Genomic DNA, 27,811 nt, shown 5'->3' with positions numbered 1-27,811 from the left:
TGGGCGGGGCTAGAGCCCTAGTCCCGTTCATAGCGCCGACACGTGTGGCTGTGTTTCAGCTGACTCTGCGTATTTGTTCCTTTGAACACTTTGTATTTTGCAGCGCGGGACTTAGAGGCGGGCTGTGGGCGGCGCACCCAATAAGATGTAAACGGGGTTACTGCTGCTTTTGGTGTTGCTTTTTGCATTGGCTGAACAGAAGTCATTTTCATGTTGCATAACTTTTTATTGGGTGGGCAAGTCGCCAGATAGGGTGGACTGATCTCATATCTGTCCGTGGAATGAGTCAGCCTAGAACACTGTAACAGGGAAAGTTTTCTAACTCTTGGCTCTGAGCAGTGTCCAAACGCTACTTTCCCCTTTTGAGGTGAAACCTTTATTTTGAAATAAAGAGACCGGAAGTGCTGCCGGCGACCCTCGAATCACTGAAGAAGCTTCGACAAAATAGGAGCGAGTCGGCTGGATAAGTTCGAATAGTTCGGAAAAGATCATTGTGCTCCTCAGACGGACTGTGAGGCTGTTTTCAACAGCGGTTATTTACAAGATGGCTCCCACTAACGTCTTGCAGCCGTACTCATCAGAAGCTGGTAAATATACGGAGTGTTGGCAGCGGTAACAGGTATCTGTTTGCTAAACTTGGTGCTGCTGCTACTGTACAGGGAACCACTTACTAAAACACGTGTTCAGCAAGTATTACTTTCCATTCGTATCACACATGTGTGCGTTAGAGCGTGTACTCCTACTACTGTACAATCAGATGTGAAGCACGTTGCTCACATGTCCCCATAATGTACATTTTAAAATATGTATAAAACCAAATCCAAGTCATGTCAGTGCGTGTTTACTCTGCCGTGACGACATTAAAGAAGAGAAGTCATGAATAATTACAGAATGCCTCGTGCCTGTTTTTTTTTCCTTTTTATTTTATATAAAGAAAAGCGTTTCAATCATAAACTGATGTAAAAAATAAATAAATCAGACAGCAGGAAATAAAGTTTGTGATGGTCCGAATTTTCAAAAAGTACACTTGCTGTGTTTGTATATATACCATGTAGTGATACTGCATATGTGAAAACAAACAAACAAAAAACAACAAATAAAATCCAAAGAATGTTTAAGTTATGCTGAATAAAAATCCAGCCGTCTCACATTTATGACCTGCAGGATCACTTTGACAAAGTTTCTGAGGTTTTTTTCTTACTTTCTCCTGTTATGTGTAATGTGTAGTTTGTCATTCTATAACTGCATGTATTAATTACTCATCCCATTTTCTGCTCAGGATGCAGCTGCCCACTGGAGTCAGAGTTGAGAGCAGTGCTGCAGCAAAGGATCATGGTCTTGGATGGTGGAATGGGAACTATGATCCAACAGCAAAAGCTTGAAGAAGAAGATTTCAGGGGGGAGGAGTTCAAAACACATACACTGCCACTGAAAGGCAACAATGACATTCTCAGCATCACACAGCCAGACATCATTTACAAAATACACAAGGTTGGTTAATCCAGTCATCGAAATGGGAATCTTTGCACTTCGCCTGCAGTGTGCAGATATGTAATTGTATTTATGTGCAAGCTTTGCTTTCCTCATTTTGGCTGCTTAAAGGAGTACCTGCTGGCTGGTGCTGATATCATAGAGACCAACACGTTCAGCAGCACGTCCATCGCACAGGCAGACTACGGACTTGAACACATGGTATGATGTCCCTACTTGACCACAGCTCATGCTGATATGTGATTCTGGATGTAGGTCAGGGACACAGAGGGGTTGGCTTGACTGTATTGTATTCTGTTTCAGTTGTTTTCCATTACAATTGACTATCACCTCTGTGGGTGGGCTAGTTTATAACACGGTGGCCCAAAAATTCCCATGATGTCCTTTGTATGAAACACAAACACAACACAACAATGGAGGACATCCAGGTGACCGTCTGACCGCTCTGTGGCTTTTGTAAAAGAATCAAGCCAAAGAAGGAGTCCCTCTCATGACTCAGTGATGTCTCTCCCTGACAAGTCGGTGGCAGGTAGTCTGTTGACGTCACATTTTCAGCTTAACTCTGCTTGCATGGAACCATGCTACCTAATGGAAAACCCTGAAAAACGAGTGGAGTCGAGCCAAGTAGGTGCTACTGGAAAAGAGTCTTAAACCAGAATAATGGTCTCTGTCCCTTCTCCTTTTTTTTGCCATTAGAAAGAATGCAGGGGTAAAACATCTAGGTCACTTTGTTATTGTTTTTTTAATCTGCTAGGTGTAAACCACTAGAATTTATGACCAAGTCATTTATCCTTTTATGGAAGGAAGTCGTTTTTCAAGGCCACCTGTGAATTTCAGGTTTTACCTCAGTAAAATATCTGTGTCTTCAGTACTTCTTTTATTATATTGATTTATTTACTGTTCAGCTTAATTTTATGTGCTGTAACAAAGAAAAAAATTTAAGTATATTACCACACTGACCTTTTCCACTGAAAACATGAGACATAATCATTTCAGTATATTAAGTAATGACTGTTTGCTCTAAAGTGTAAACCTGTGTGTGTTGTGTAGGCTTATCGTCTCAACAAAGCATCAGCACAGCTGGCGAGGAGGGCAGCGGACGACGTCACCAAACAATGCGGTCAGCAGTACAGCCACATATTACTGTCACCGGTGTTTGTACAATCCTGGAGTGACAGAGAGTTGATCAGCACCTTTGTGTTTGTTATCAGGTGATAAACGCTACGTGGCTGGGGCAGTGGGTCCCACCAATAAGACCTTGTCTGTTTCACCATGTGTGGAGAGACCAGATTTCAGGAACATCAGTAAGACTGCTAACTTTGTGCTTTGGCTTCTGTCGATGTAAATGTTAGATAAGTGAGATGTTTTGTTGCTGCATATGTGAAGAGATGAGTGATTGGCTGAGGAACTGCAATTAATGTTGTGACTATTTGCATAATATTGTGACCCTTGGATTACATTACAATTAATAATCACAGAAATATTAGCAGGATCAGGAAGAGGAATATAAGGAATTCCAGCTCTGGTGTTTGATGCTTTTTTCTGTCTTCCTATCTCAATTCATTATATGTTTGATTCAGGAAGTAACTCTGGGCTGTACACTCAAATCGAATGATGTCATTGTGCAAATGAGCACCATACAGTATGTAACTGCAACTAATAAAATGTGCGTGTGTGTGTGTGTGTTTTCTGCAGCATTCGATGAGCTAGTAGAAGCCTACTCAGAGCAGGTACGAGGGTTATTAGACGGGGGAGTGGACATCCTTCTAGTGGAAACCATCTTTGACACTGCCAATGCAAAGGTGCCCCTCATCCTGTTTAAATAGTGATAATGTTAAGGTTAAAGGATTAACACTGAGTAACGCACTGATGAGTACTTCATTACAGATGAACTACTACCATTACTACTAGAATTTCAACTTATTCCACTAGTAGAGTGTACTTTTGAACTTTGCACTGTATGCAAGTCTTTTTTTACACTCTTTCTACTTGATCATTGTATCTGCAGGCTGCCTTGTTTGCAATCGACCTGTTATTTGAAAAGAGCTACGATCGAAAGCCAATCTTTGTAAGTCTGGTTCTTTATTCATCTCCACCCTGCATGACTTTTAAAAACTGTTTACCTCAGTTAGAATCGATCGAAATGGGGACAAGCACACATCGTTAAGGCTTTATTTTCAGAGTATTCTAGTCTCAATCTCACATCCTAGAAACCTTGCTCATAAGTTCCTAAAATTGAGTGTTTCTCTAAATGTAAACACCAGAATATTTTATAGAAAGTAATGCAGTTTGGTACTAATTCATGGTGCATCTCAAAAATGAGAATACTGAGGAAGTCCAGTGTTTTGGATCAGTTATTTAAAAATAAACCAAAGTTTAATATCCTGTAGACACACTTTTAACCAAAAAGTATCATTATTATGTGCTACAATGTCTCCGGTGTGACGTTTCCACAGGCTGATGATTTGGGGTGTCATGTGATCTGCTGGTGTCAGTGGTGGTGGGTACACTGTGTGTCAGTGCAGCCAGGAGATTGTAGGACACTTCATGCTGTTTGTTGACAGACTTTAACCTTTCCAACAGGCCTTAGCACCTGCCCACATATCACTACAGGCAGCATTTACTCCACATGTGTCCAAACAAAGGCTGATATTCCCCAGACTTTTCTTAAAAACTTAAATATAAGAAGGATTATAACAAAACCTAATAAATGCAGCATAAAGAACTTTCTCTGTTTTGTATTTAAAAAAATCCTTTAATTTAAAGCTTAACAAAGATGTTTTTAGAACTGGCTGAAAAGTATTGAGTGATTCTAAAATCAGTTCAGCCTTAATAAGTTGTTATTAAAACGCTGTTGTTGTAATCTTTTCCCACTCATCATACAGATCTCAGGGACCATTGTGGACCGCAGTGGACGGACTCTGTCTGGTCAGACCGGAGAAGCCTTTGTAGTGAGTGTATCGCATGCTGAACCGCTCTGGTGAGTTACTGTACTTCAAACCAAACAGCTGCTCTTCTAAATGTAGAACAGGGGTGCCCAATCCCAGTCCTCGAGAGCTACTGTCCTGCAGCTTTTAGATGCATCCCTACTCCAACACAGCTGAATCAAATAGTTGGATTACCAATTCGGCATGCCATCAAGTCTGGCAAAGGCCTGATAACGAGCCATTCATTTGATTCAGGTGTGCTGGAACAAGGACGCATCTAAAAGCTGCAGGGCAGTGGCTCCCGAGGACTGGGATTGGGCACCCCTGATGTAGAACAAACCAGTGATGTGATACAAATGGCTTCCCAGTAAGACCCTTCCTCCTTTCTTTGTGCAGTATTGGTCTGAACTGTGCTTTGGGGGCAAAAGAGATGAGACCGTTCATTGAGGCCATAGGGAAAAGCACCACAGCTTTCATTATCTGTTATCCCAATGCAGGTAAGACACACTCTGTGTAAACAGCAAAGGACACACAAACCACACAACATCTCAACATGCTGAAGCCATGATGATTTTGATGACACACCTCAGGTTTGTATAGCAGGTTTATCAGTCTATGTACATTAGTCCAGGCAGTTCCTGTTGCAACATCTTTCAGACCCTCCAGGAAGATGTGATGTCATCATATCTACATGTTATCTTTTTCTGTTAGGCCTTCCCAACACATTTGGAGGATACGATGAAACTCCACAAGTAACAGCCTCCAATTTAAAGGTTTGATTGTGATTTTTTTTTTTTGTTTGTTTGTTTTTTCCTGAGTGACATTTAGGTGTAAAGCAGTACAGGAAGGGTAAAGGAAAACCTAGACCCCTGCAGTGAAGGGTGCACTTGTCCCCTTAGACTGAGTCAGAGTGATTAGCTTTACTCTGTCTGAGCAGAATGATGACGCAGAGCTAGAGGGTCCCGAGCTCCAACCCAGATGGGTCGGTCTGTGTGGAGTTTGGAGTTTGTTAGATATCTTCTGTCTGTACTCGCACAGGTTTCCTCTTGGAGCTCTGACTTCTCCCACCATTGGAAAAAGATGCTTGGTTAACGTTCCCTACGTCAACCTAGGACACTCTCACAAGAGAAACTCCTGATGTCTTGATGTTAAAATATTCATATATTTTTTAACTTTGGCCCTTCCATAAGCCAAAGTATTACTGGACAAGTACAGAATCCCAGGTTGATCACCTGTAGCTGACCTCATTGACAGCACTACATTTCTCAGCTTCCATGCAGGTGCTACTGTCAGCTTATTCAAGCTGAAGGCCTGCCAGCTGCCATCTAGTGTGACTGAAAACAATATTTAAAAAAAAAGAAACGTCTGGGGTTGCTTAGAAGTTGTGCTGACTTTGTTTCTGTGGAAAATCTATGTCGTAACCAGAAAGCCGTTTTAACCCTGTGCTGTAACCTTCCACATAACATGTAACTACACATTGGGTCAGCGCAGCGATCAATGAATGAAGGTTATGGCGTTGGGTTAAAATGGGTTTCCGGTTATGACGTAAGTTACGATGAAGATTTTCCACTGAAGCATAAATCAGTCATAAGACTGTCTCATGTCTGCAGGAGTTTGCTATGGATGGACTTGTGAATATTGTGGGAGGCTGCTGTGGAACTACTCCATCACACATAAGGTCAGTATCATGTTTTCGTAATAAACGTCTGCCTTAAATATAACACTCCAGCTCTTCTGTTTCCCTCCTCCCATACAGAGCCATATCTGAAGCAGTCAGACACTGTGTGCCGAGAGCTCCTGCTGCTGATATTTATCAAGACTACTTGCTGCTCTCTGGTAGTAAAACCTCTCGTTACCATTTGTAAACCTGTAGAACGACACACACTGGGTAGAAACGGTCTCCAAAGTGTTTGCCAGTCAGACTTTTAAACTTGTTAAAATTCTAAACTGATATTGTCAGTCAGTTTATAAATTCAGGAGCTTTGATCAAAGCAAAAGCTGAAAATCTGAACGCTGTTCTGCTTTTATTTACGTCTCCTTGCTTCTTTTAGCAGGAGACAAAGTTTCAAACTTCAAAAAAATCCTAACATTTAGTATAAACATGCAGAACCTTTGACAGAACAGAAACGGTTGTTCTAACCTCCTTGCTCTGCTCAAGAACTGCTTGTTGATTTAACTTTATGCAGGACACAACGTATCCTTTTGTTTCCAGGTTTGGAACCGTTCACCGTTGGCCCACACACCAACTTTGTAAACGTCGGTGAGCGCTGCAATGTGGCTGGGTCACGCAAATTTGCTAAGCTGATCATGGCTGGAAACTATGAGGTAGTTAATTTAAAAATATTACCTGAATTTATTTGTATTGTTTTTAATATTAATGTTGTTCACTTTCAGAAGTTAGATTATGATTATGATTGTTAGGTTTTTAATTCTTAACTGGGTTTTCTGTGTAATGTCAAGGAGGCTCTGAGCATCGCTAAGGCCCAGGTGGAGATGGGAGCTCAGGTCCTGGATATAAACATGGATGAAGGGATGCTGGACGGACCAAAAGCCATGGCTCGATTCTGTAGCTTCATTGCTTCTGAGCCAGATATTGCACGGGTAGGACATTCAAAGGCAAAACATTCATCTGTTTTTGACATGTTTAAATGTATATATGAGTACAGCACTGAACTTGTAAAAACATTGTAGAGTTATATTACAGAAATAGAAGTACAGTCTGAACGGCGGCAGAGCCTCAGATGAGGCTATGAAACACTCCCCTGCCCCTTGCAAAGATGGCGAACATGTTACCTGTTAAATATCAGCAAGCTTCAGCTTTGGCTCTGAGCAGACTGACGAATGAGAGCAAGGTTTTCACATAGCTGCTTTCAATCAGTGTCTTTATGTTAACTGAAACAACAATATGCTTCAGTTCTCTATTACGCTTCATGTTTTTCCTAATCTGTCAGGACCGAGATAAACTGAGTGATAATGAGATGTCTTTGTGTTCAACAGTTTCTAAACATACGAGTAAAGCTGTACTGTAGTGCAGGTATAAAATACTGTTGACTGTATCGCTGACACTTTGCTGTTAGTAGAAGAGCATGGAGGCAGCTAACAGCAAATGCAAAGCTGCTATTGAATAGTGTAGTAAAGGCTTTAAAGACGACTGTCTGTTGTCAGCGATACCCGATTCAGGGTTCTGGGTCTGATCAGTGCATCAGCGGACATGATGATGTACGCACTGCAGGCTGTTTTTGTTTCTTACCAGGTAACAGCTAAAGAATGAATTCAGTTAAAACCAAGCATCTTGTACTCCTTCAGCTGTTCTTCCCTTCCTCAGGTTCCTCTGTGTATCGACTCCTCTAACTTCTCAGTCATTGAGGCTGGGCTGAAATGCTGCCAGGGGAAATGCATAGTGAACAGCATCAGTCTGAAGGAGGGAGAGCAGGAGTTTCTGCTCAGAGCTGCCACTGTGAAGCGTTATGGAGCTGCTGTGGTGGTCATGGCTTTTGATGAGGAGGGACAGGTTTGCACATGCCTTCGCTTATGTGGACACAGACAGACACACATGAACTTGCTGATAAGCATGCTGTCCTCTGCAGGCCACAGATACGGAGCGCAAAGTGGAGATTTGCACTCGTGCATACCAGCTGTTGGTCAACAAAGTGGGATTCAACCCAAACAACATCATATTTGACCCCAACATCCTGACCATTGGTACAGGCATGGAGGAACACAACCAGTATGCAATCAGCTTCATCACAGCCACTAAAATTATTAAGGTAGAGACTCAACACAAAGATTTCCATCTGTGCTTTAGTAGCCACATTACTTACAAACCTCATCTTCCTATAATTTGGTGTTTCTAACTAACTTAGGGTGCAATATTTATTTAGTAGATTTCAGAAACTGTGCTTAAACTAGTCTAATCAGTTATTTGAAGCTTTATTTAATTCTCCATCAGTTCTTTAGATCCACATTAATCACAACACAAACCTTTGATTCTGGTTGGTGTAACCATGATGTGTTTTTTGCATCGGTGTTGATGTTTAGGAAACATTGCCAAGAGCCAGGGTGAGTGGAGGTCTGTCCAACCTGTCCTTCTCTTTCCGAGGAATGGAGGTGATCAGAGAAGCTATGCACGGGGTGTTTCTGTACCATGCTATCAAGGTAAACATGAAGATGACTGGTTGTAGTGCGGGCCTTCATTTTTGTGTTTTCTTATTATTAGATGGAGTGAGCGTAAACATTTAAAGAAAGAAAAAGCGTGAAATTGCCTGTGGAAATTCAGAACGCTCTTACAAAGACTTGCAGTGTACTTGTTGGAACCCTGTAACAACAAATGATCTTTCTATGAAAATTTGCCTTCAAATTTAATGAGCTACATAAAAGCCTTTAATTGGTTCTTAGAAATAAGAAGTTTGTCTGTGTTAGCTTTATGTTCCTATCCACTGTGCTGTGACAGAACGGTATGGATATGGGAATAGTGAATGCAGGGAACCTGCCTGTTTATGACGACATCGACAAGGAACTGCTGATACTGTGTGAGAACCTCATCTGGAACAGAGATGGCGATGCTACGGAGAAACTGCTGGCCTATGCACAGGTACAGACACGCATGCCACACGGCACCAAGCTGTTGTTGCTTTGCTTGACAGATGTTTGTTAACAGAGCAACGCAAAAGGAGGGAAGCAGATCATTCGGACAGATGAGTGGAGGGAAGGAAGTGTAGAGGAGCGGTTGGAGTACGCTCTGATTAAGGTAGGGTAATCTGATGTTTCTGCTATACAGTACGGTTTTAGTTGTGAGAGAAGTGTCACAGTGGTTTCAGCAGGTAGAGCTGTGTGCCTTGGATAGAAGAGAATAGTCCTTTATTGTTATTGCACATGTACAACGAAATTATGGAGCTGCACACCAGCTGTGCAGGAATAAAATATAAATGGTAATAAATAACAAACAGGAGAAATGTGAACAAAACCAGAGAAAGTCACAGATTGGAAAACAAAGTGCTTGAGTTGTGGGACCTGTTATCAACCTCCACTGCTGCAGAACAGCTTTAAACTGTTAACCCATGTTGTCGTCCCTGAAAAAGGCCTTTTTGTTTAATTCTGAAATGTACATTGTTCTTCAGTTTTGGGTGACCATTTTAACCTCTGGCAGTTCACCACTTACCTTTGTTCCATTTCAAACTATTCATCTGACTTGAATGACTTGAGTTGCAGTAAATAACTGGAAAAATTGGGGTGTTCTAAAACGTTTGATCGGTCGTGTACATTTATATCTCTTGATGCATGCTCAGTCATCCCGGTAAGGAAATCCCAAAAACTTGATTCATCTGGACGTTTTCAGTGGGAGAAACGTTTCCTCACTCATCCAAATGACTTCTTCAGTCTCAGCTGACTGCAGGTAAACGGTACATTTGCACAATGACTGAAACTAGCACCACTGAGTGAACAGTGAGCTGTGAGGTCAGTTCATTGTTCATTAATATTTAAATTGTCACGAGCATTGATCAACAACCACTGAACAAAGACCACTGATCAACTATGAGATTTGATTTTCACCCAGGTGTCATCCACATACCTGAACCACTGACTCGCTGGTGTTCCAGGGTAGGATAGCAAAGCCCTCTTTTCCACTTCTTCCATGTACAAATTGGCCACGATGGGTGAAACTGGGGAACCCATGGCACACCCATGTTTCTGCCTGTAGAACTGACCCTTGTATGTGAAGTAGGTGCAATAAAGACACAGTTAAGAGCAAACACACTTGGTTGGTGCTGAGAGTGGTCCTGTTGCTGAGGTTGGGGTCATCCTGTAACCTCTTACGGACTACCTCCAACGCTTCTGTGACTGGGATGCAAGTGAAGAGAGATGTAACGTCGTACGAGACCATGGTTTCATCTGCCTCCATCATGACATCTCTCACCTTCTCAACAAAATCCAAAGTGTTCTGGATGTGGTGTTCAGGTGGAGGATTGAAGCCAGAAACTCTGAGATGTTATAGGTGACTGAGTTGATCATGCAGACAATCGGTCTTAAAGGTGGACTCTGATTGTGTATCTTCGGTAAACCATGCAGACTTGGTGTAGATTCCCCTGGGTGTACAGCCTGTGGTATGAGGTGCGGTCAATAACATTGTCCTGTTCTATCACCTTCTTCCTGTAGCCACTTCCCGGGTCTCGTTTCAGGGGCTCAGAAGTATTTTCGTGACTGAACAGTGACAAAATTTTCTCATGATAGTCTTTTTGGTTTAGCAAGAAAAACTGGGCTGAAACTTTCATCCATAGTTGCTCTGTTTTCTGCATTATTCGTTTGCTTATTACCCACCAGTCTACTCTTATGTACAGCTCTGTCGGCTGTACATAAATGATGCCAAATTGCAAAACTCTTAGCTGTGTCTCTATTCAAATCTCTGTAACTTTGCTCTGCTTCACTTCAGCAGCATCAGGTAATGTTCAGATGTTGATTCATGATTTACTTCATTTTTTTTAACTACTGCAGAATATTTTAAAGCGGCTATCTGCTATAAAAAAAACAGGCTGGAAAACCTCCTTCATGTTTTTCTGTGTTTTATCCTCAGTTACTTTGACATAAAGGCATCTGCTGTGATGCTCACACCTCTGATGAAGTCTCACAGTCTCAGCTTTCTTTTCATAGATATAAAAATATGGATATGTGCTGATAAATGATCAGATTTTTAATTTTTCTGACTGTCTGAGGCAAAGTTTCCCTGATTCAAATCGAATCAATTCTAGAAATCTGTGGTGATACCCTGCCCTAATTCAAACACCTTGTGAAGAGTATCTAGAAGCATTGTCAGTCTCTGTCAGATCCTCTTGAGGTGAATGGTTAATTGTTTTTCAATGGTCGTGACAAGTTGCATAATTATGATCCAAGATCTGACCTCACAGCCCATTTGTACTCCAGTGCTGCTAGTTTCAGTCATTATCCAAATGTACTCTTTATAACCAGCAGTCGGCTGAGACTGAAGAAGTCTTGATAAGTTTGGTGACTTTTGGAGCCTCCCATTAATTTAATGATTAAGAGCACGCTGTGAGGTGTGGAAATGTCTTGGGTTTTATTTTGGTGGTCAGGTGGGACGACGCGAGGCTTTAAAATGATGTTTTTGACACTTGATGAACTTGTGGAATTGGATTAAGTTAACTTTCATTTACGTCTAAGTTGTAAGAAATGATTGGGTTGATTTTTGGTTTTTATTTTACCACAAAATAAACACCATTAATTTTTCAAAGAATCAAGTCAGAAGCGCGTTCTGAAAAAAACCCCCACCCTTTGCCACCCACGGCCTTTTTTGGAGCACGGCCATGACATCATTGCTTTTCATATTTTTCATTGGCCAATGCCATAGATATTTTTAGATGTATCTGTTTTCTCATGATCACATCCTAATTTATTCTTACTGTAAGAAAGGAGAGTGAAAATTTCTGGCTTTTATCTTTAATAGTTTGTGAAGTATTCATGTTCAAACATTGCCTCAGAATTCAAAATTTCATATATGAAATGTGTATATATTGACTTTGACCCATAAAATTTTCAGGTTCTTATATTTTGAAAATTTTCCTAACATCAGATGTTATTAATGGTCGGTCTTGTATTCATGCTGTTAGGGAATAGAGAAATATGTGGTGGAGGATGTTGAAGAGTGTCGGGCTCAGGTTCACCGCTACACTCGACCCCTTCATATCATTGAGGGACCCCTGATGAACGGCATGAAGGCGGTGGGAGACTTGTTTGGAGCTGGAAAGATGTTCCTGCCACAGGTACGATGATGACTTTCAGTGCATGTGGTCTGGCAGTCCATTATGTTAAAGTTTCACGGTGAACGCTGTTTCTATGGCACAGTGTGGGGAACAACTTTAGCTTAGCTTTGACTCAAATAAAATGACCAGTTTTAGTCAAATATCCTGAAAGATCCCCAAGTTTATTTCAGTAAATCAGATAAAGCTGTCTAAATAAGTTATTATGGCTAATAAAGAAACTCAGTTCATCACCAAATCCTTTTTTTCTTTGAATTAGAATAGAATAGGATAGAATAGCCCTTTATTGTCATTGTGTATGTACAATGAAATTGTGGGTGCTCCACATGAACTGTGCAGGGATAAAATATGAATAGTAAGACAGCAGGAATAACTAACAAATGAGAAACGTATGAAAACACCAGGAGGGAACACAAAAGAAAAGGCACGAATTAGAAGAACAGGTTGCAAAGTGCTTGAAAGCAGTGCAGTGGACTTGGTCTGTGGAGAGTCCGTATGTGAGTGGCCTGGGGTGGGAAGTGGGGGGGCGGTTAGTGTTTGTTAACGTCCAAATGGCCCAGAGGAAGAAGCTGTTTGCGAGTCCTGACTGACCTGAGGTGCCATCCAGAGGGCAGCGGGTGGGCGGGCTTCTAGGGGTCACCTGTAATGACCCTGGTTTTCCTCAGACAGAAGGATTTGGCGATGGCTTACAAGGATTGCAGAGGGCAGCCAATGATTTTTTGGGCGGTGTTAATTACTCTGTGCAGCCTTCCTGTTCCCAGTTGTGGCCCTTGCTTACCAAACACTCAGGCAGTAGGAGAGCACGCTCTTCACTGAGGGCAGCAACAACTTCTGGTCCAAGTTATTCTTCCTCAGGACACGGAGGAAGTGCAGCAATGGTGTTGTGGGTCTAGGTGAGGTCGACAGAGATGTAGGTGCCCAGAAACCTGAAGGTGGAGACAGATTCCACCCGTTCTCCATTTATGATTGACCTTGTGTGTTGCTTCCATACTGTGTTTAATAGGATTGGGAACTCGGTTATAGTAAATGCAGCTTACTTGTGTCTTCAGTTTATCTTAGTGAACCTTTGTAGGAATCTTTCCCCAGGAGGTTTTTATCCTTCACTGCATTAATCGTTTGACTGTTTCTTCCTATATGTGCAAAAATGTCTGAGTCAGCACTCATGTGTCTGCAGGTCATCAAGTCGGCTCGTGTTATGAAAAAGGCGGTTAGTTATTTGATTCCTTTCATGGAGAAGGAGAGGCAGGAGATCATGGCTGCATCTGGGTCCTCTGATGAGACGGTCAGTGCATTTAGTAGAAGACTTCAAAGCAGTTTCTACAGATGTTTTCAAAAGCTGGAAGGAATAAGAAGTGTAGTCCACATCGACTCCATGTCACTCAGAGTGGTCACGTTTGCTGTGGGCCGCCTCCTCTCATTGTTTTCTCTTTGTCTGTAGGATCCCTACCAAGGCACCATAGTGCTGGCTACAGTGAAGGGAGATGTCCACGATATTGGCAAAAACATTGTAGGCGTAGTGCTGGGTTGTAACAACTTCAGGTAAAAGTAGTTTGCTGCTGAGCGTCCTGCCTTTTCCCACTAAACACATTTATATCATAATCTGTGTACTTGTAGCACTTAAGTGGGTCCAGCTGACTGAACTTGTACTTGCTTTAATCAGTCGATTGGTCGGGGGAATGGATTTGAAATTATGTGATCAAGACTATAATAAAGTGTCATTTTTCAGCCTTAAGGGGATTAACATTAATATTCCACTAACTGGGTGATCCCTCTATTTACAGACTGCAGTCCTCTGAGGCTGCATGTTAAGCTCAGTGGTACTGTCAGCACTGCACTCAATAGTTCAAGTGATTTAGTTCACCTCACATTGCCTTTTGATCCTCCACAGGGACTAGTGTTGCATTGTGGGAGAGAAGTGGAAACCATCCAAATTTCACTGCTCTTTAATAGCTGTAGTCCACTGCGTGTGTGCTGTTGCACTTGCATGCTGAGTGACATGAAAAATCCTTTACTGTGAATTGTTAACTTAAGAGTAAGACAAAAATATTAGAAGTTTGAAGTAAAAATTTGTTTTTGCACTCTTAAATAAGAATTTCTGCAGTTGTGTAATCATTTATAAATTCTCAGAGAATATTAGGAAAATAAAATAGTTCCCGTAAAGAGAAAATAAGACATGGACTCTATATGCTGGAGTACCATGTAAAGGTGGTGGTGGGTTAAATTCTAATGGATGACTGCTACCCCTGACCAGCTGGTTAATCCATAACAACAGACATCACGATAAAACATCCGCACTAAGCTGTCCTAGGTTCTTTCATAGATTTGTATCCTTTCATCCATTGTCAGTACTGCATATGCATTATATTCACATACTTTCTGTATTCAGCTGAAACAGACCAAACTGATTGTCCTGCTGCTTCTGCTGTTCTCATTCAGAGTGATCGACCTGGGTGTAATGGTTCCATGTGATCAGATCCTCAGAGCCGCCGTTACACAGAAAGCAGGTATGGTTAGGTAAACTGTAAAGTTCAGACTGACAGAAAAGTTATGGAAAATTTAATTTCACAGAAGTTTATTTCATAATGTTAAAATGTTCATCCAAGCGGCCTTCATTCATTACTGCAGCGGTCCCCAACCCCTGGGCCTCGGACCGGTACCGGTCCGTGAGTCGTTTGGTACCGGGCCGCGAGAGTTGAGGCTCGGGTGTGAAATGTATGGTTTTTATCGGTTTTCAGCGTTATTTTGTTATTGTTTTTATCGTTAACTCGGTTTTCCTGGGTCTTTTCACGTGTGTTATGAATAAATCTTCTTTTTTTCGGTACCGGTACTAGTTCTATTTTGTTGGATTTATCCGCGACACCTTAAAGGCCGGTCCGTGAAAACATTGTCGGGCATAAACCGGCCCGTGGCAAAAAAGGTTGGGGACCGCTGCATTACTGGACATTCCTGGCACTTAAGCAGTAGCTAGATATCTTTAGCCTAGTTTTTGCCTTTTAGGCAGAATTAAAGTTACTCAGCCCGTGTGGTGGAGCTGCTCGTGGGTATATCATGATGTGTCAAGGAGAATTTGACAGGTTTTATACTGACTTGCCTGATATATAACTGTTGTTTCCTAAATTTGAAAGCCAGCTGAGTGTTTCAAGGTAAGTATCAGTAAGAAATACAGAGTCTGAGAATGTGTCCCGCAAGCAATCTCAAAGCAGTTTAATTGTTCTATAAGCATTAATAATAATCCTCAAACAGGTAATCTGCTTGCATTTAGTTTTCACGTCAGCTAAGCCTAGGTTTAAATTCTGTTTTTATAGTAATTCTATAGATTCTAGTAATCTGTCAGATTATTGTCCTAATGATAGAGCAGTCACACCGACGAGTCTGTGATCTTACATGATGATGGGACATTTTGTTGTTTTTGTGTACTAACATATTAAAAAGCAGGACAACTTATAATCATGATAGGACTGTAAACAATAAAAGGTTAGCTAATAACTGGTTGGAGGAGATCCTCATCATTACAAACATTAACAGATTAGTGTGTGAGCACAGCAGTGTATGGAGTCTTTTGTTGTTATTTAGACTTTTGTCTTTTCTCTCTAGCAGCTGGGGTCCGTTCTTTGTACCTCGCTAAGTAAGTTAGCCGGATTTGAATGTTGACGATTTCGCGTGATCTTGGATCGTTCGGTTCTCCGAAGCTCATCTGGGACTTGCTGTCATAGCAACAGATCCGTAAGCGTAAACCTGCTCGGGAGCAGGTTTACTTTATGTAAACAGGATTAGATCGCGGCCACTCAGGTATGTCCGCTTCATTTATACGAAAGCAACAGCGATATTTCGCCACTGTTTTACCATAAATAAATATTATCAGTGTAACTAAAGATAATGTATTTGATTCTTTTATTGATTTCATACAGATACATACAGGTCATTTCCGAAAAAAAGGGAAATGTACTATTAATCATTCTATTACATGTAGTAGATCATGTCAGATGTAATTCATATTTTAGAGTAGTAATAGTAAATTACTACGTGCAATCAAGATGACAGACCACGGCTATAAAAGCGAAGGTGGATTTGGGAAGTCTGTCGCAGCCATGTCCTGTCCGTTTGTACGCGAGCAAGGAAGGTGCAAGATTGATAAGGAGAGTTTTCAGAATTTAGCGGATATTGCGGGATAGACAGGATCCTTTAGCTCAGCGCGACGGTGTGCTCATAGAGAGATATCGATTCTCCTGTGAGGGTATTATTTTCTCTCTCTCTCTCTCTCTCTCTCTCTCTCTCTCTCTCTCTCTCTCTCTCTCTCTCTCTCTCTCTCTCTCTCTCTCTCTCTCCCCCTCCATATATATAGATATATATATATATCTCCCAACTTACTGTGCATGCTTCAGTCACCCCTTGCATGGGAACAGGTAAAAGTGATGGAGTGTTATGTCAAACTACACACAAAAAAACCCACAATGTCAATAAATGTCACAGTACAAAAAGGGGTGTGACGAGGGGGTGCAGGACCACCACCTGTCTTTATTTGCTCTGCCCTTTTCTTGGTTGCTGTTATAAACAAACAAACAGATTATTCCAGGGTCTCTTGTCATAGACTAAAAGCAATATAAGTGATAAATATTACCATTCTGTGGAATATTCTTATATTTCACTTTTACTTGTTCCCATGTTCTAGTGGGTCCTGTTGTGGCTCTAATGTGAAAGAGGATATGATGTAATATAATATAATGTGGAATAATATAATATCACATGATATAATGTAATATCATGGATCACTTACGAGTTTAATTTGTCAGCAACTTTCTGCCAGCCCTCTCTCCTTGCTTTTGCAGCCTTTGCAGTGTTCCCCTGCGTTTTAATTAAACTCTGAAACTCCTGATATCCCTCAATCAAGAGTTCTTGGTCTGCTGCCGTGAAATACTGTGCGCGCTCCTTCGACATCTTCGCCGACCAATCAAAGGGTTGCCGATCAATGTTTCTACTATCGATGCGTAGCCCCTTTTAAGCCACCCAGTGATCTCAGATTACTTCATCCAGCTATACTAATCGTCAACAACAGGTGTGTTCGGAGAACCGGATTAGCGAGCTCAAAGTTAGCGCGATGATTTGATCTTGGATGTAGTAAGCGAGGTACGAAGAACAGGCCCCAGGTTCAGTTTAGATGGTTTTCACAGATTTTCATGTTCTATGAATAGTTGAAGAAAATTAATATATACATTTAAAGAATTTACTTAGTTGATTGGATCCTAAACCTGGACACTTGTATGCGTTGTCATTTTTGCATGTGTTTTTCAATAAGACCCTTTTAAGCAGAAGCTCAAATTGTTGTTGCAGGATTAAGACGTATTAGTTTGTAACAGCATTTGTGTACTTGCTTTGGTACCTCAGATGTCATTGGTCTGTCTGGTCTTATCACCCCTTCTCTGGATGAGATGATCTATGTGGCCAAAGAGATGGAGAGACTGGGAATGACCACACCACTGCTGATTGGAGGAGCCACCACATCAAAGTATTGCATTCCTACAATCACAAAGCTCTAATTCTGAACTAGACACAATGTACTTTTATGCCAGATTTGGTTTAAATCTGGCATAAAAGTACATTTTATAGTTCAAGTCAAAGGTTACATGTAGCAGATGCACTAACAGTCGCTCACATTTTTTTATCTCTGGGAGAATTTAGAGTCCCCAATGAAAACGGAAGGAAGGATTTGAAAAAGCATTGCAGGCCTGACAAAATGCACCCGGAAAGTATTCACAGGGCTTCAGTTGTTCCACAGTTTGTCCTGTTACGGCCTGATTTGTCTACGTTTGTGTTCAATTAATTTTGATCACGTGAACAATATGCAGACGTTCATTTAGGGGCAAAAAAGGAAGAAAAATTAATTAATTTTCAAAATTCTGTAGACAATATCCCATAATGATATTATAGTTGCCAGTGCATGTCAGACCACAAACCAAGCCATGAAGTCCAAGGAATTGTCTGCAGACCTCCAAGACAGAATTGTATCAAGGTACAGATCTGGTGGAGAAACATTTCTGCAGCATTGAAGAGCTCAGCGGACTTAGAGCTGACCTGACCAATCTCAGCAGTCGGGGTCACTCTGAAAAAACTCCAGCATTACTTTGTGGAGAGAGAACTTTCCAGAAGGGCAGCCATTTCTGCAGCATTCCACCAATCAGCCTTGAATGGTAGAGTAGCCAAACAGAAGCCACTCCTCAGTAAAAGGTACATAACAGCACCTCAAAGAAACCAGGAGAACCAAAGTTCTCTGAACTGATGAAAGAACGGTTGAGCTCTTTGGCTTCATGTCTGGAGGAAACCAGGCACTGCTCTTCACCTGGCCAGTACCATCCCTACAGTGAAGCACGGTGGTGGTAGCATTATGCTGTGGGGATGCTTTTTGGCAGCAGGAACTGTGAGACTAGTCAGTGTCAAGAGGAAGGTGAATGCAGCAATATATCCTTCATGATAAGCTGCTCCAGAGAGCTCTGGACCTCGGACTGGGGTGAAGGCTCCAACAGGACAATGACCCTCACAGTCAGCTAAGGGGAGGTAAAAATAAAAATGTATCTACTTTGGAATAAATGACAAAATGTGGAACACGTGAAGCACGTTGCATACTTTACGGAATCACTGTAGGATTTCCCAAAGTAGCCAAGCTCTGATCTCAAGTATCCAGATCAGTTAGTTCAAATGTAATTTCAGAGTTGTCACAGCATTGGAAACTATCCACAGTGGCCAAAACAGTTTTTTATTCTTCTTTTGTTTTTGGTCCAGCAGAAAAAAGCTTTTTTGTTGTATCCACTGGGACTGACTCGTTGATGCAGTCCATCTTCTAGAGGACAAACTGCATCAGGCTCACCACAAATGTTTGAATAGACAATCGTGATAATGGCTGTAAGCAGAAGCGCAGCAGTCAAATAATAAAGAAACCTGTACTTTTTGTTTGGTAGGGTACACACAGCAGTGAAGATTGCCCCTCGCTACAGCTGCCCCGTTATCCATGTTCTGGATGCTTCCAGGAGTGTGGTGGTGGTAAGAACATCTGCCTGCCTTGACTCTAACTTTTCCATGATCAAGAACAGTGGATGGCAAAAAAACATTAAAATTGTGAACGTTTCTATACACATTTGACTTTAAATAACAGTACTAGCCTCAAATAAATCAAAATAAAATGGTCCATGTAATAGCTAATACTGCTTTGAGGCGAGAAGTTCAACTTTTTGCATCAATCAAGCATTGCAAAATATTCCAAATGCTTCATTAAGAAATTGTTTAAGAATCCTGTATGGTTAAGTTTTAAACCACACAGGATCTAAATCTGTTTTTCCAACACACAGGCTAAAATCAGCTTGTGTGGTTACATATTGTTTAAGGCAGGGGTCGGCAACCTGCGGCTCTTTAGTCCTTATACTGCGGCTCCGGGTGGTTTGGGCAAATAAATTAGAAGTATTTATCTGAAGTGTATTTTATTTGTGTTTAGTTCTTTTTTTTAACTTGTAGTTCTAAATTGGAAGATTATTGTGATTTTGAAATATAAAAGTACAATTATATTTTATTATTTTTCATCGCTCAAAATAAGCGTCACACTCGGGGAAGCCGGTGTACCCGCCGAAACGCCGTGCATTTATCGAGACTTTCAACCCCAGGTAGGCCAATTATGGATCTTCGGATCCACATTATGTCGGCAGCTGTTCTCCACCGTGAACTATGTTAAAAACAAACACCGCTCACGCCTCACAGATGACAGCTTACAGTCCTGCGTAAAGATGAAAGTCCCGATTTGCAGACGCTGTGCACCGAGGTTCGGGACCAGAAGTCTCATTGTAAACACATCACAGCAGACCCGACGATGTTTGCATGAACACGCTTTTCAGCATCTCTTTATTGACCACTTTTCACACACGGTTGCTGTACGCATACAGCCGGCTGTAGCTTTGCAGCTCACAGCCTGACAACACAACAGCAGAGAGAGCACAGCCTTTAAGGCGGCGAGGCGCGATTGCGGGTGCCGCTCAGGTGCGTCCGACTCCCATGCAGCGGCACTGCAGACCACGCCCCGCCGCACGCATTAACAAGGTAAAATACATATTTAGGCAGAATTTTGCAAATATCTATTTTTTTTTAGCAGCATAGTGCTTTTTTTTCCAATTACTTTTTAAAAGTCAGGTCAAGGCTCCAACAGCCCAAAGGCGATATAAGGGTGGCGGCTCACAACAGTTTTTGTTTGCTACATGGATCATTTTAGTTCAGCTGGGTGTCTTTGCTTTTGTTATATTTCTTTAAGAGTTCAAAATGTGTTGATTACATAAATAAAATGTAATTTTCTCTGTAGCACTTCATGGATTTTATAAGCAGCACACCTTAGTTGCTCTGTGGATTCTTTCTGTTCAAACAAGCCTTTTGTTGATCTACGTATTTTATATTCTTTACATTATTTACATTTGATCTTTTACATTGTGTATAATGTCTATTGATTGTATTGTTTATTTTAATATTTGTGTACAGCGCTTTGTGACTGCCTGTCTGTGAAAAGCGCTTAATAAACTTTACTTACTTACTTTAGTTGTTCACACAAAGCACAAAGGTAAAAAACAATATATACAGTGTTATCTTCATTTTAGATGTCATAAAGTATTTGCGGCTCCCAGTGTTTTCTTTTGCATGGAAACTGGGTCCAAATGGCTCTTTGGGTGTTAAAGGTTGCTGACCCCTGGTTTAAGGAGTACAAAATGTGGTGTTTACTTCACTTCTTTATCTGGTCTGTCTCAGTGTTCACAGTTGCTGGATGAAACGGCAAAGGAAGAGTACTTTGAGGAGCTGAAAGAGGAGTATGAGGAGATCAGACAAGAGCACTATGATTCCCTGAAGGTAAAAGCAGCCAGTAGAGAAAAAGAAACCAAACATGGAACATTTCCTGTGGCAGCAATGTGACGACACAGTGGTTTCTCCATCCTTTACCATTGTACAGCAGAGCTGCTGTTAATGAAATCACATACTTGACTGTTCGTGGCACATGTGGATAAATGTAGATCACAGTGAGTTATACTTGTAACATAATCAACTGTCTCCCTGTGTGTTCAGGATCGCCGTTACCTGTCTCTGTCCCAGGCTAGAGAGAAGGCATTAAAGATAGACTGGCACTCTCTGCCCAAGCCAGGCAAGTCAAGCAATGACCAGTAGTAGTTGTTACCTAATGTGTCAGATTTTAATAAGGTGCTAAAATATTTGCATTTGATGAAGATTGAAATGTTGCATTGAGGGCTGCAGCTATCGAATAATCTGTAAATGATTCCATCGATTAATCATTAAGAAATACTTTTGTCTTGTTGGTGAGCAATAATAAATATTCAAAAGAGAAAAAACGCAGGTGTTTCAGAATGAACCGCTCATTGGCTGAAATTATTTCAGTTTTTTTAATAAAAGCGTTTTCTGAACTGCGCTGCAGATTACTGCAGATTTGTATGCTGTGTAAAATAAACAGCAGTGGATGGAGCAGCTACAGAGTTTGCTTTTCTTCACCTCACAGTTTGTTGATCAGGTGCTTTGATGAAGAACATCTGCTAGTGTTTAATGAGAATCGCAGGAAGAGCGCTGCAGTTCAGGACACTAGAAACTCGTTTTCTTTCACTCGGCGCCTCGGTAATGGCTCCGCCTCTTTGCTCTTCGTGGTGTGTAAACAGACTCTGGCTCCACATTAAACGTTGGTGTGGTATCAGTGTTTCTGCTTAAAACTGGAGGCTCTGTGGACTTAATGTGGTCAGACCCTTTATTCATGCACTGCTCCTAAATACGTTTGTATTGCAGATTGTTTTTAGTTGCAAATGTGGGTGAAACGCTCAAATTTACATCGTTTAAAACTTAATCTAATTCTTCGAATTACTCGATAAATGGTTGCAGCCCTAGTTGTTCTTGGTTTCAGGTGCTGAAACAAGCACACACAGACCTGTGATTATGTGAGCATGCATACAGACTTCTCTGTGTTTCAGTTTGTCCTCAGTTCCTGGGCACCCGTGTGTTTGACTTGTACGATCTGAACAGCCTGCTGGACTTCATCGACTGGAAGCCGTTCTTTGATGTGTGGCAGCTGAGAGGAAAATACCCCAACAGGGGATACCCGAAGATCTTCAATGACAAGACCGTTGGTACAGGCTCAGTCAGGGTTATTTAGAAATCAGTGTATAAATATAATAATATACAGTATATAAATATATACTGCACCTGTACAGTAGGAAATGGTTGAAATTCAATTATAAATGGATATAAGTGGAGTACAGGAGAGGAAAAAAGTCTGAGTTTACTAATTAATGAATCAGACCATACAAGCTAAGCCATAAATAAGTCTTGAACCACCCTGTTATTTGATTACATTTGCTTCCAAGTGTTCTTAAGGCTTTCTGAAGGTCTTTCAGGGGTTTTCTTTGTACAACAGCTGCCTTTCCACTCGTTTTGGGCCCAGTTCTTGTACCTGATTTGTACCTTAAGCGCTGTGGTACCAGCAGCCTCTTGCAAAAACACATAGCAAAGATAACACAGCTTGACAGGCATGAAATAGTGTTCTTACAGCAACAAGGCGATTTCCAAAGAACTATTAACTAAAAACTTGGGATGTCTGGGCACGTGCAGTGCTTCCTCAAAAATGTAAGGAAACTCGTCAAGTGGAAAGAAAAACGTCTACAGCAAATGACCAGTATCAGAAAGTCATGTCCGTGTGAAATCCAGTAAAAACCTGTCACAGAAGCTTCATCAGAAATGGTCTCATGTCTTGAAAAGTAGAATAAAAGTATGAAGCTTCAAGAAGATGAAACAGTGGATGAACAGAGGATCAGTGAAAGTGACTGAACTCTGTGATCTTTGGGTACTGCAGGTTCAGAAGCTCGCAAACTCTTTGATGATGCCCAGCAGCTGATCCACCAGATGATTGACGACTGCAGAGTGAAGGGGCGGGGCCTGGTGGGATTCTGGCGTGCCCAGAGTAACGGTGACGACATCAGGGTGTACAAAGATGACGTCGCGGTGGACGGGGACACAGAACCCATCGCCACGTTCCACGGCTTACGGCAGCAGGTGAGGGATTCTGATTTACCCTGCTGCGACAGACATCTTTATCATCTTGTCCTATATAACACTAATTATTGTAATATATTAATTTTTAAACACATACCCGCCTTCTTTCTGTCAGTGTTCTTTCAACAGTGTTGTGTATTTGTGCTGCAGGTGGAGAAGGATGGCTCCTCCTCCGAGCCCTACCTGTGTGTGTCTGACTTTGTGGCCCCTGTAGACAGCGGTGTGGCAGACTACATTGGATTGTTTGCTGTGGGTGTGTTTGGAGCTGAAGAGCTGAGTCAGCAGTTTCAAGCTCAGGGTGATGACTATAATAGCATCATGGTCAAAGCTCTGGCCGATCGACTAGCTGAGGTACTGTTTCCTGAAAAATATTAAAAACCATACTTTATGCAGCAGATCACACCTTTTTTTCCTCCTTAGGAATTAGTTATACCACAGTACAAGCATCAATGTTGGCATGGTAACTCTAAGGTTACTTGCAAGTAACACCTGGTTAGCCATCCTTTTGTTTCAAATTCATGGCTTGCTGGCTTGCTATTTTAAGTCACAGCCACTAACTGCATGGGATCCTAGGGTTTCCTGTTAGAGATACTCTGTTTTAGCTGTCAGCCACAGTCTTTGCATTGACTACTAGCACTCATCTACATTATACTGCTCTGATCAGTCAGACATCTCAGTTGGGATTGTTAAAGTCTGATGAATAATGGAGTATGAGAGTCTACAGTTTTGTTTAGGGAAGGGAACTTCTGTATATTATGTTTTTCAAGCTGACACCCTACTTTCTAATCTGTGCTTGCTGGCGTTCTGTTCACCTCTGGGGCATATAGTCCTTTGATGTCTCCAGTATCCACAGGCAGCTGGATACAATATGGGAACAGTGTGTCCATGTTATAAACACTCATTATAGAGGTGTTCTTTTCATTCACTCATTTCTTCTTTGTCCTTCTGTCCACCATGAAGGCATTTGCTGAAGAGCTCCATGCTCGTGTGCGCAAGGAGCTGTGGGGCTACAGCACTGATGAGGCTCTGCATACCTTGGATCTCCACAGAGTTCGATACAAAGGAATCAGACCGGCAGCTGGCTACCCCAGCCAGCCCGACCACACAGAGAAGACTATCATGTGGAGCCTGGCAAATATCCAGGAGAAAACTGGTGAGAACACCAAAGACGACATCATATCTGACTCCCTGAAATGGATCCATTGTTGCTTAAGTACAAACGTTATGCTGAACAGTATTGCAGTAAATAATCTGAATTACTGGTTTGTGAAGGTCAAGTCAAGTTCTGCAGCAACTGCATGATGCTGTGATGTCAGCATGAACCAGAACCTTTGAACAATCTGGATAAACCTTAGATATTCATTTTATTAAGTACAAATTTAAAACAAATTTCAAATCTTCCAGTTTTCTGCCTGTGTTCAAATGTTCATACACTATAAAGAAAATTAAAATACTATGAAAATAATCAGATATGCATAAATATCTTTCTGTATTCACATTTTTATCATGAACATTTGATCAAATCACATTACTGCATATAATCCTCAATCATGGTTTTAGTTTCACACCCTCCAAACTCGAGCTGCAGTTTTTAGAACTAAACCAGGACATGGATTCAGGTGACTCTCTAAACCTATTTATCATGATGACGATATGTTGATATTGTGCATTCATGTGCTTCAAATCACCTTTTAGAGGAAAAGTCACACTCATGCAAAAAGCATACAGGTGAGAGTGCTTTTACATACTCTTACCTGTATGCTTGAGATTACACATCGGGTGTTACATCTGCACAGGGTGCCAAACAGAACAGAGCACTGGTAGGCTGAGCAGGTAATGATCCCCTCAGATGTAGTGTATGTAACGGCTTAAAAACCGTCCCGTAAATGTCAGTTGAGAGGCTAACCACACTATTAACAAAACACTGCCAGGTGTAGTTTTTTATGCAACCCACTGATCTGCTGTTTCTGTCTCATGGACATTTTATTTATTATATTTTTTCCGTGTGTACCTAGAGTTGTGTGGGTGTTTGTTTCCTTTTTGTGTTTACTTGTGCATTTGTGTGTTTGTAGGCATTGGTCTGACGGAGTCCCTGGCCATGACACCTGCCGCCTCTGTGTCTGGACTTTACTTCTCCAACCCTCAGGCTTCATACTTTGCTGTTGGAAAGATCACCAAGGAGCAGGTATCCATTGATAATGTACCTCACTGTACATCAGTACACCGCTGAACATGTTTACTAAAAAGAATGTGTGAAGTATAGTTTAATTTAACAGACTGGTCTGTTTTAAATCTAATATCATGATTTCTTAATGTCTTAAAACTGAAAAAAGAGAGATGTCCAGTTCCTGTGCTGCTGTCTGTTTTGTCCATGTCCTGGTCTTTCTATGCGCTCCATTTTTACCTGAATTTTTCTGCTCATACACAAGCCAAACTTAGTTGATATGCTACAGGTGTCTTCCCAAACAAGAGTTAAACTTGTGGCCTCTGTGGGCATCTCATCTGTAGGTGGAGGACTATGCCAGCAGGAAAGAGATGAATGTGGAGGAGGTGGAGAGATGGCTCGCTCCCATCCTGGGTTATGACAATGAAGTATAAGCTGCAACAGAGGATCAAGTTTACAGTCCAACCATTCCACTTTGGCTCCCATGAGTTGTTACTGTAACTGCCGTCACTCCCTCTCACTGACACCCCAGAGGATATTCTTTACCAACCTGTACGAAGACACAGGGCCTCAGACTTTTCTATTACGATAAACACTACAAGATGTTTTCCTGTAAACAGGAAAACATTTCATGCTAATTGTTGACAGTTTATCCATCTGTCGGGTACTGGACAGATGGACATAGTGGGTTTTTTTTTCTTTTTATTGCAATTTTTTAAAAGCAAAGTGCTTAATTAAAACTACAGTGCTCTTGCTGCACATTCAATGGCTGATTTCAATATGTGCAATTAAAGTTTAATACTTGTTGGAGAAGACCATTTACATATGCCCTCAAACAAAGATCACTTAGAAGAAGTGAAGCACAGAAGGAGAGATCGAATCAAACCAATGATACTCACGAGGGCTCGTTAATACCAACTGATTTTACTCTGTAAAGAGAAGATTGTAGATAAACACAGAATATATTCAAGTTTTAATTTCACGTTGGTCATTTTATTTCTAAAACTTTAGCAGTATTTTATATGGAAACAGAAATGTGCTGGCATAATAGATAACGCACTAGTAACAGTCTGTTGTTCAAGTTTTAAAAAGCCACATATACATAATACATTTCAAGCTCGTGTGTCCACAACTGTTCTTTGTCTGCACATTTAGGCAAATAAGACGGATTATGTCAGGTTATAATGTTGTTTCTGTCAAATAATTTTGGTGCTAGTTGCTTCAGTCAGACTATTTTAATATTTCAACACAAGGGTTGGTGATCACTACTGTTTACATTGTGATTTTTGTGTAGTTTGTTTTATTAACATTTTATCAAAGTAAATGTAGTTTATGGATCAGTGATAGATATTTGACAGAGTAAAGGAGAAATATGAAAGTTGCGGGAATGACACAGTTGTTGTTGTTATTAAGAACATTTTCTGACATAAACCATTAAAAAAAAAGTTTCTGGATATTTTTTCAGTGTCATTATGATGACAGCCAGTGTTAATCTTAAACTGCCCGGGGTCCAGTCATCTTCAAATGTCAAATCAGGAGATTCAACAGTTGAAAGATTTGCTGGTTAAGTGCTCTTTACAAATCTTAATGCTGCGGTGTCCGTTTAAGGTTTTTGTGGAACTTTGATACTTTCTCAGTCCCTTTTAATTTTACATACTGTGGCTGTGGATTTCTGATAATTCATCTTCACAAATACTGTAAAACCAAAATAAAACAGTCAAGCTTAAAGTTGGCTCTGTCTTTTTTCTGAGTTTAACTTTCAGATTCACCTTTTTGTAGAAGCAAAAAGTCCATCTGTGAAAACAGAAGGTGTCTGATGTGTGTCTTTGACATGGACAATGCCCATAACACAAACCTCTGGGAAAAAGTTATGAAAGTTGGGATAAAGAGAGGTGAGATGATTGGTCGGGACCAGAATGACTGCATGCCAAGGATGACTGCAGATGGAATCTTTAGCAGGTCCTTGTCAAGAGCTGTAGGAATACTACAGATGCAGTGTTTTCTTTGAGTGTTGAGAGAGGAAATACAGAGAAGAACAAAAGGAGTTACACTGTGTCTTTGTCTTCTAGAGAAGGCATATGATAGGCTGCCAAGAGGGGAACTGAGAAAGTCAGGAGGTATAGAGAAGTATTTGAGGATGATACAGGCGATGTATAAGGACAGTGAGATGTGTGGTGCAGGTCAATGTGAAGAATACATCAGGGATCAGCTCTGAGCTTCCTTCTGGTTGCAATAGTGATGGGTAGGCTGACAGATGAGGTTAGGCAGCAGTGTCCAAGAGCCTGGAGGGAAAGGAATGAATGTTAGTCGAACCAACACGAAATACCTATGTTTGTGTGTAGATGGGTAGAAATGCAGAGTAGAGGCAGTGAACATAGATCAGTTTTATGTACCTGGGC

General features: G+C 41.2%; 1 protein-coding gene and 1 long non-coding RNA gene across 6 annotated transcripts in view; one reads left to right on the top strand and one right to left on the bottom strand.

The window, feature by feature from the left end:
* Nucleotides 1–47: 47 nt before the first annotated feature.
* mtr (5-methyltetrahydrofolate-homocysteine methyltransferase) lies at nt 48–26,837 on the top strand. Of its 5 annotated transcripts, XM_003454059.5 has the most exons (33): nt 48–587; nt 1,280–1,491; nt 1,603–1,692; nt 2,542–2,611; nt 2,703–2,795; nt 3,187–3,293; nt 3,500–3,559; nt 4,377–4,471; nt 4,815–4,915; nt 5,130–5,191; nt 6,029–6,096; nt 6,175–6,254; nt 6,631–6,743; nt 6,879–7,019; nt 7,744–7,929; nt 8,006–8,185; nt 8,457–8,573; nt 8,869–9,009; nt 9,076–9,165; nt 12,035–12,187; nt 13,359–13,466; nt 13,623–13,723; nt 14,621–14,688; nt 17,567–17,687; nt 19,135–19,216; nt 20,954–21,052; nt 21,266–21,341; nt 22,171–22,326; nt 23,049–23,248; nt 23,399–23,599; nt 24,209–24,401; nt 25,321–25,433; nt 25,757–26,837. In XM_003454059.5, exons 1-33 carry the CDS (start codon nt 545–547, stop codon nt 25,844–25,846), a joined length of 3,810 nt encoding a protein of 1,269 aa, XP_003454107.1. In that variant the 5' UTR covers nt 48–544; the 3' UTR covers nt 25,847–26,837. The 5 variants fall into 5 exon arrangements, with proteins under 5 accessions (XP_003454107.1, XP_019217678.1, XP_013132276.1 ...); XM_019362133.2 differs by lacking the exon at nt 9,076–9,165 and having other exon boundaries at nt 53–587; XM_013276822.3 differs by lacking the exons at nt 48–587; nt 1,280–1,491; nt 1,603–1,692; ... (4 more) ...; nt 4,377–4,471; nt 4,815–4,915 and adding exons at nt 4,582–4,785; nt 4,916–5,008.
* LOC112847685 (uncharacterized) overlaps nt 26,654–27,811 on the bottom strand; it is a 43,694-nt gene continuing 42,536 nt past the window's right edge. Inside the window, exon 4 of the long non-coding RNA XR_003221403.1 lies at nt 26,654–27,694. This is a non-coding gene — a long non-coding RNA (uncharacterized LOC112847685). The remainder of the gene's footprint in view (nt 27,695–27,811) is intronic.

Source organism: Oreochromis niloticus, linkage group LG8 (assembly GCF_001858045.2).
Source record: "Oreochromis niloticus isolate F11D_XX linkage group LG8, O_niloticus_UMD_NMBU, whole genome shotgun sequence".
NCBI classification, from domain to species: domain Eukaryota; kingdom Metazoa; phylum Chordata; class Actinopteri; order Cichliformes; family Cichlidae; genus Oreochromis; species Oreochromis niloticus.
This window is presented reverse-complemented; position numbering and strand designations above follow the sequence as displayed.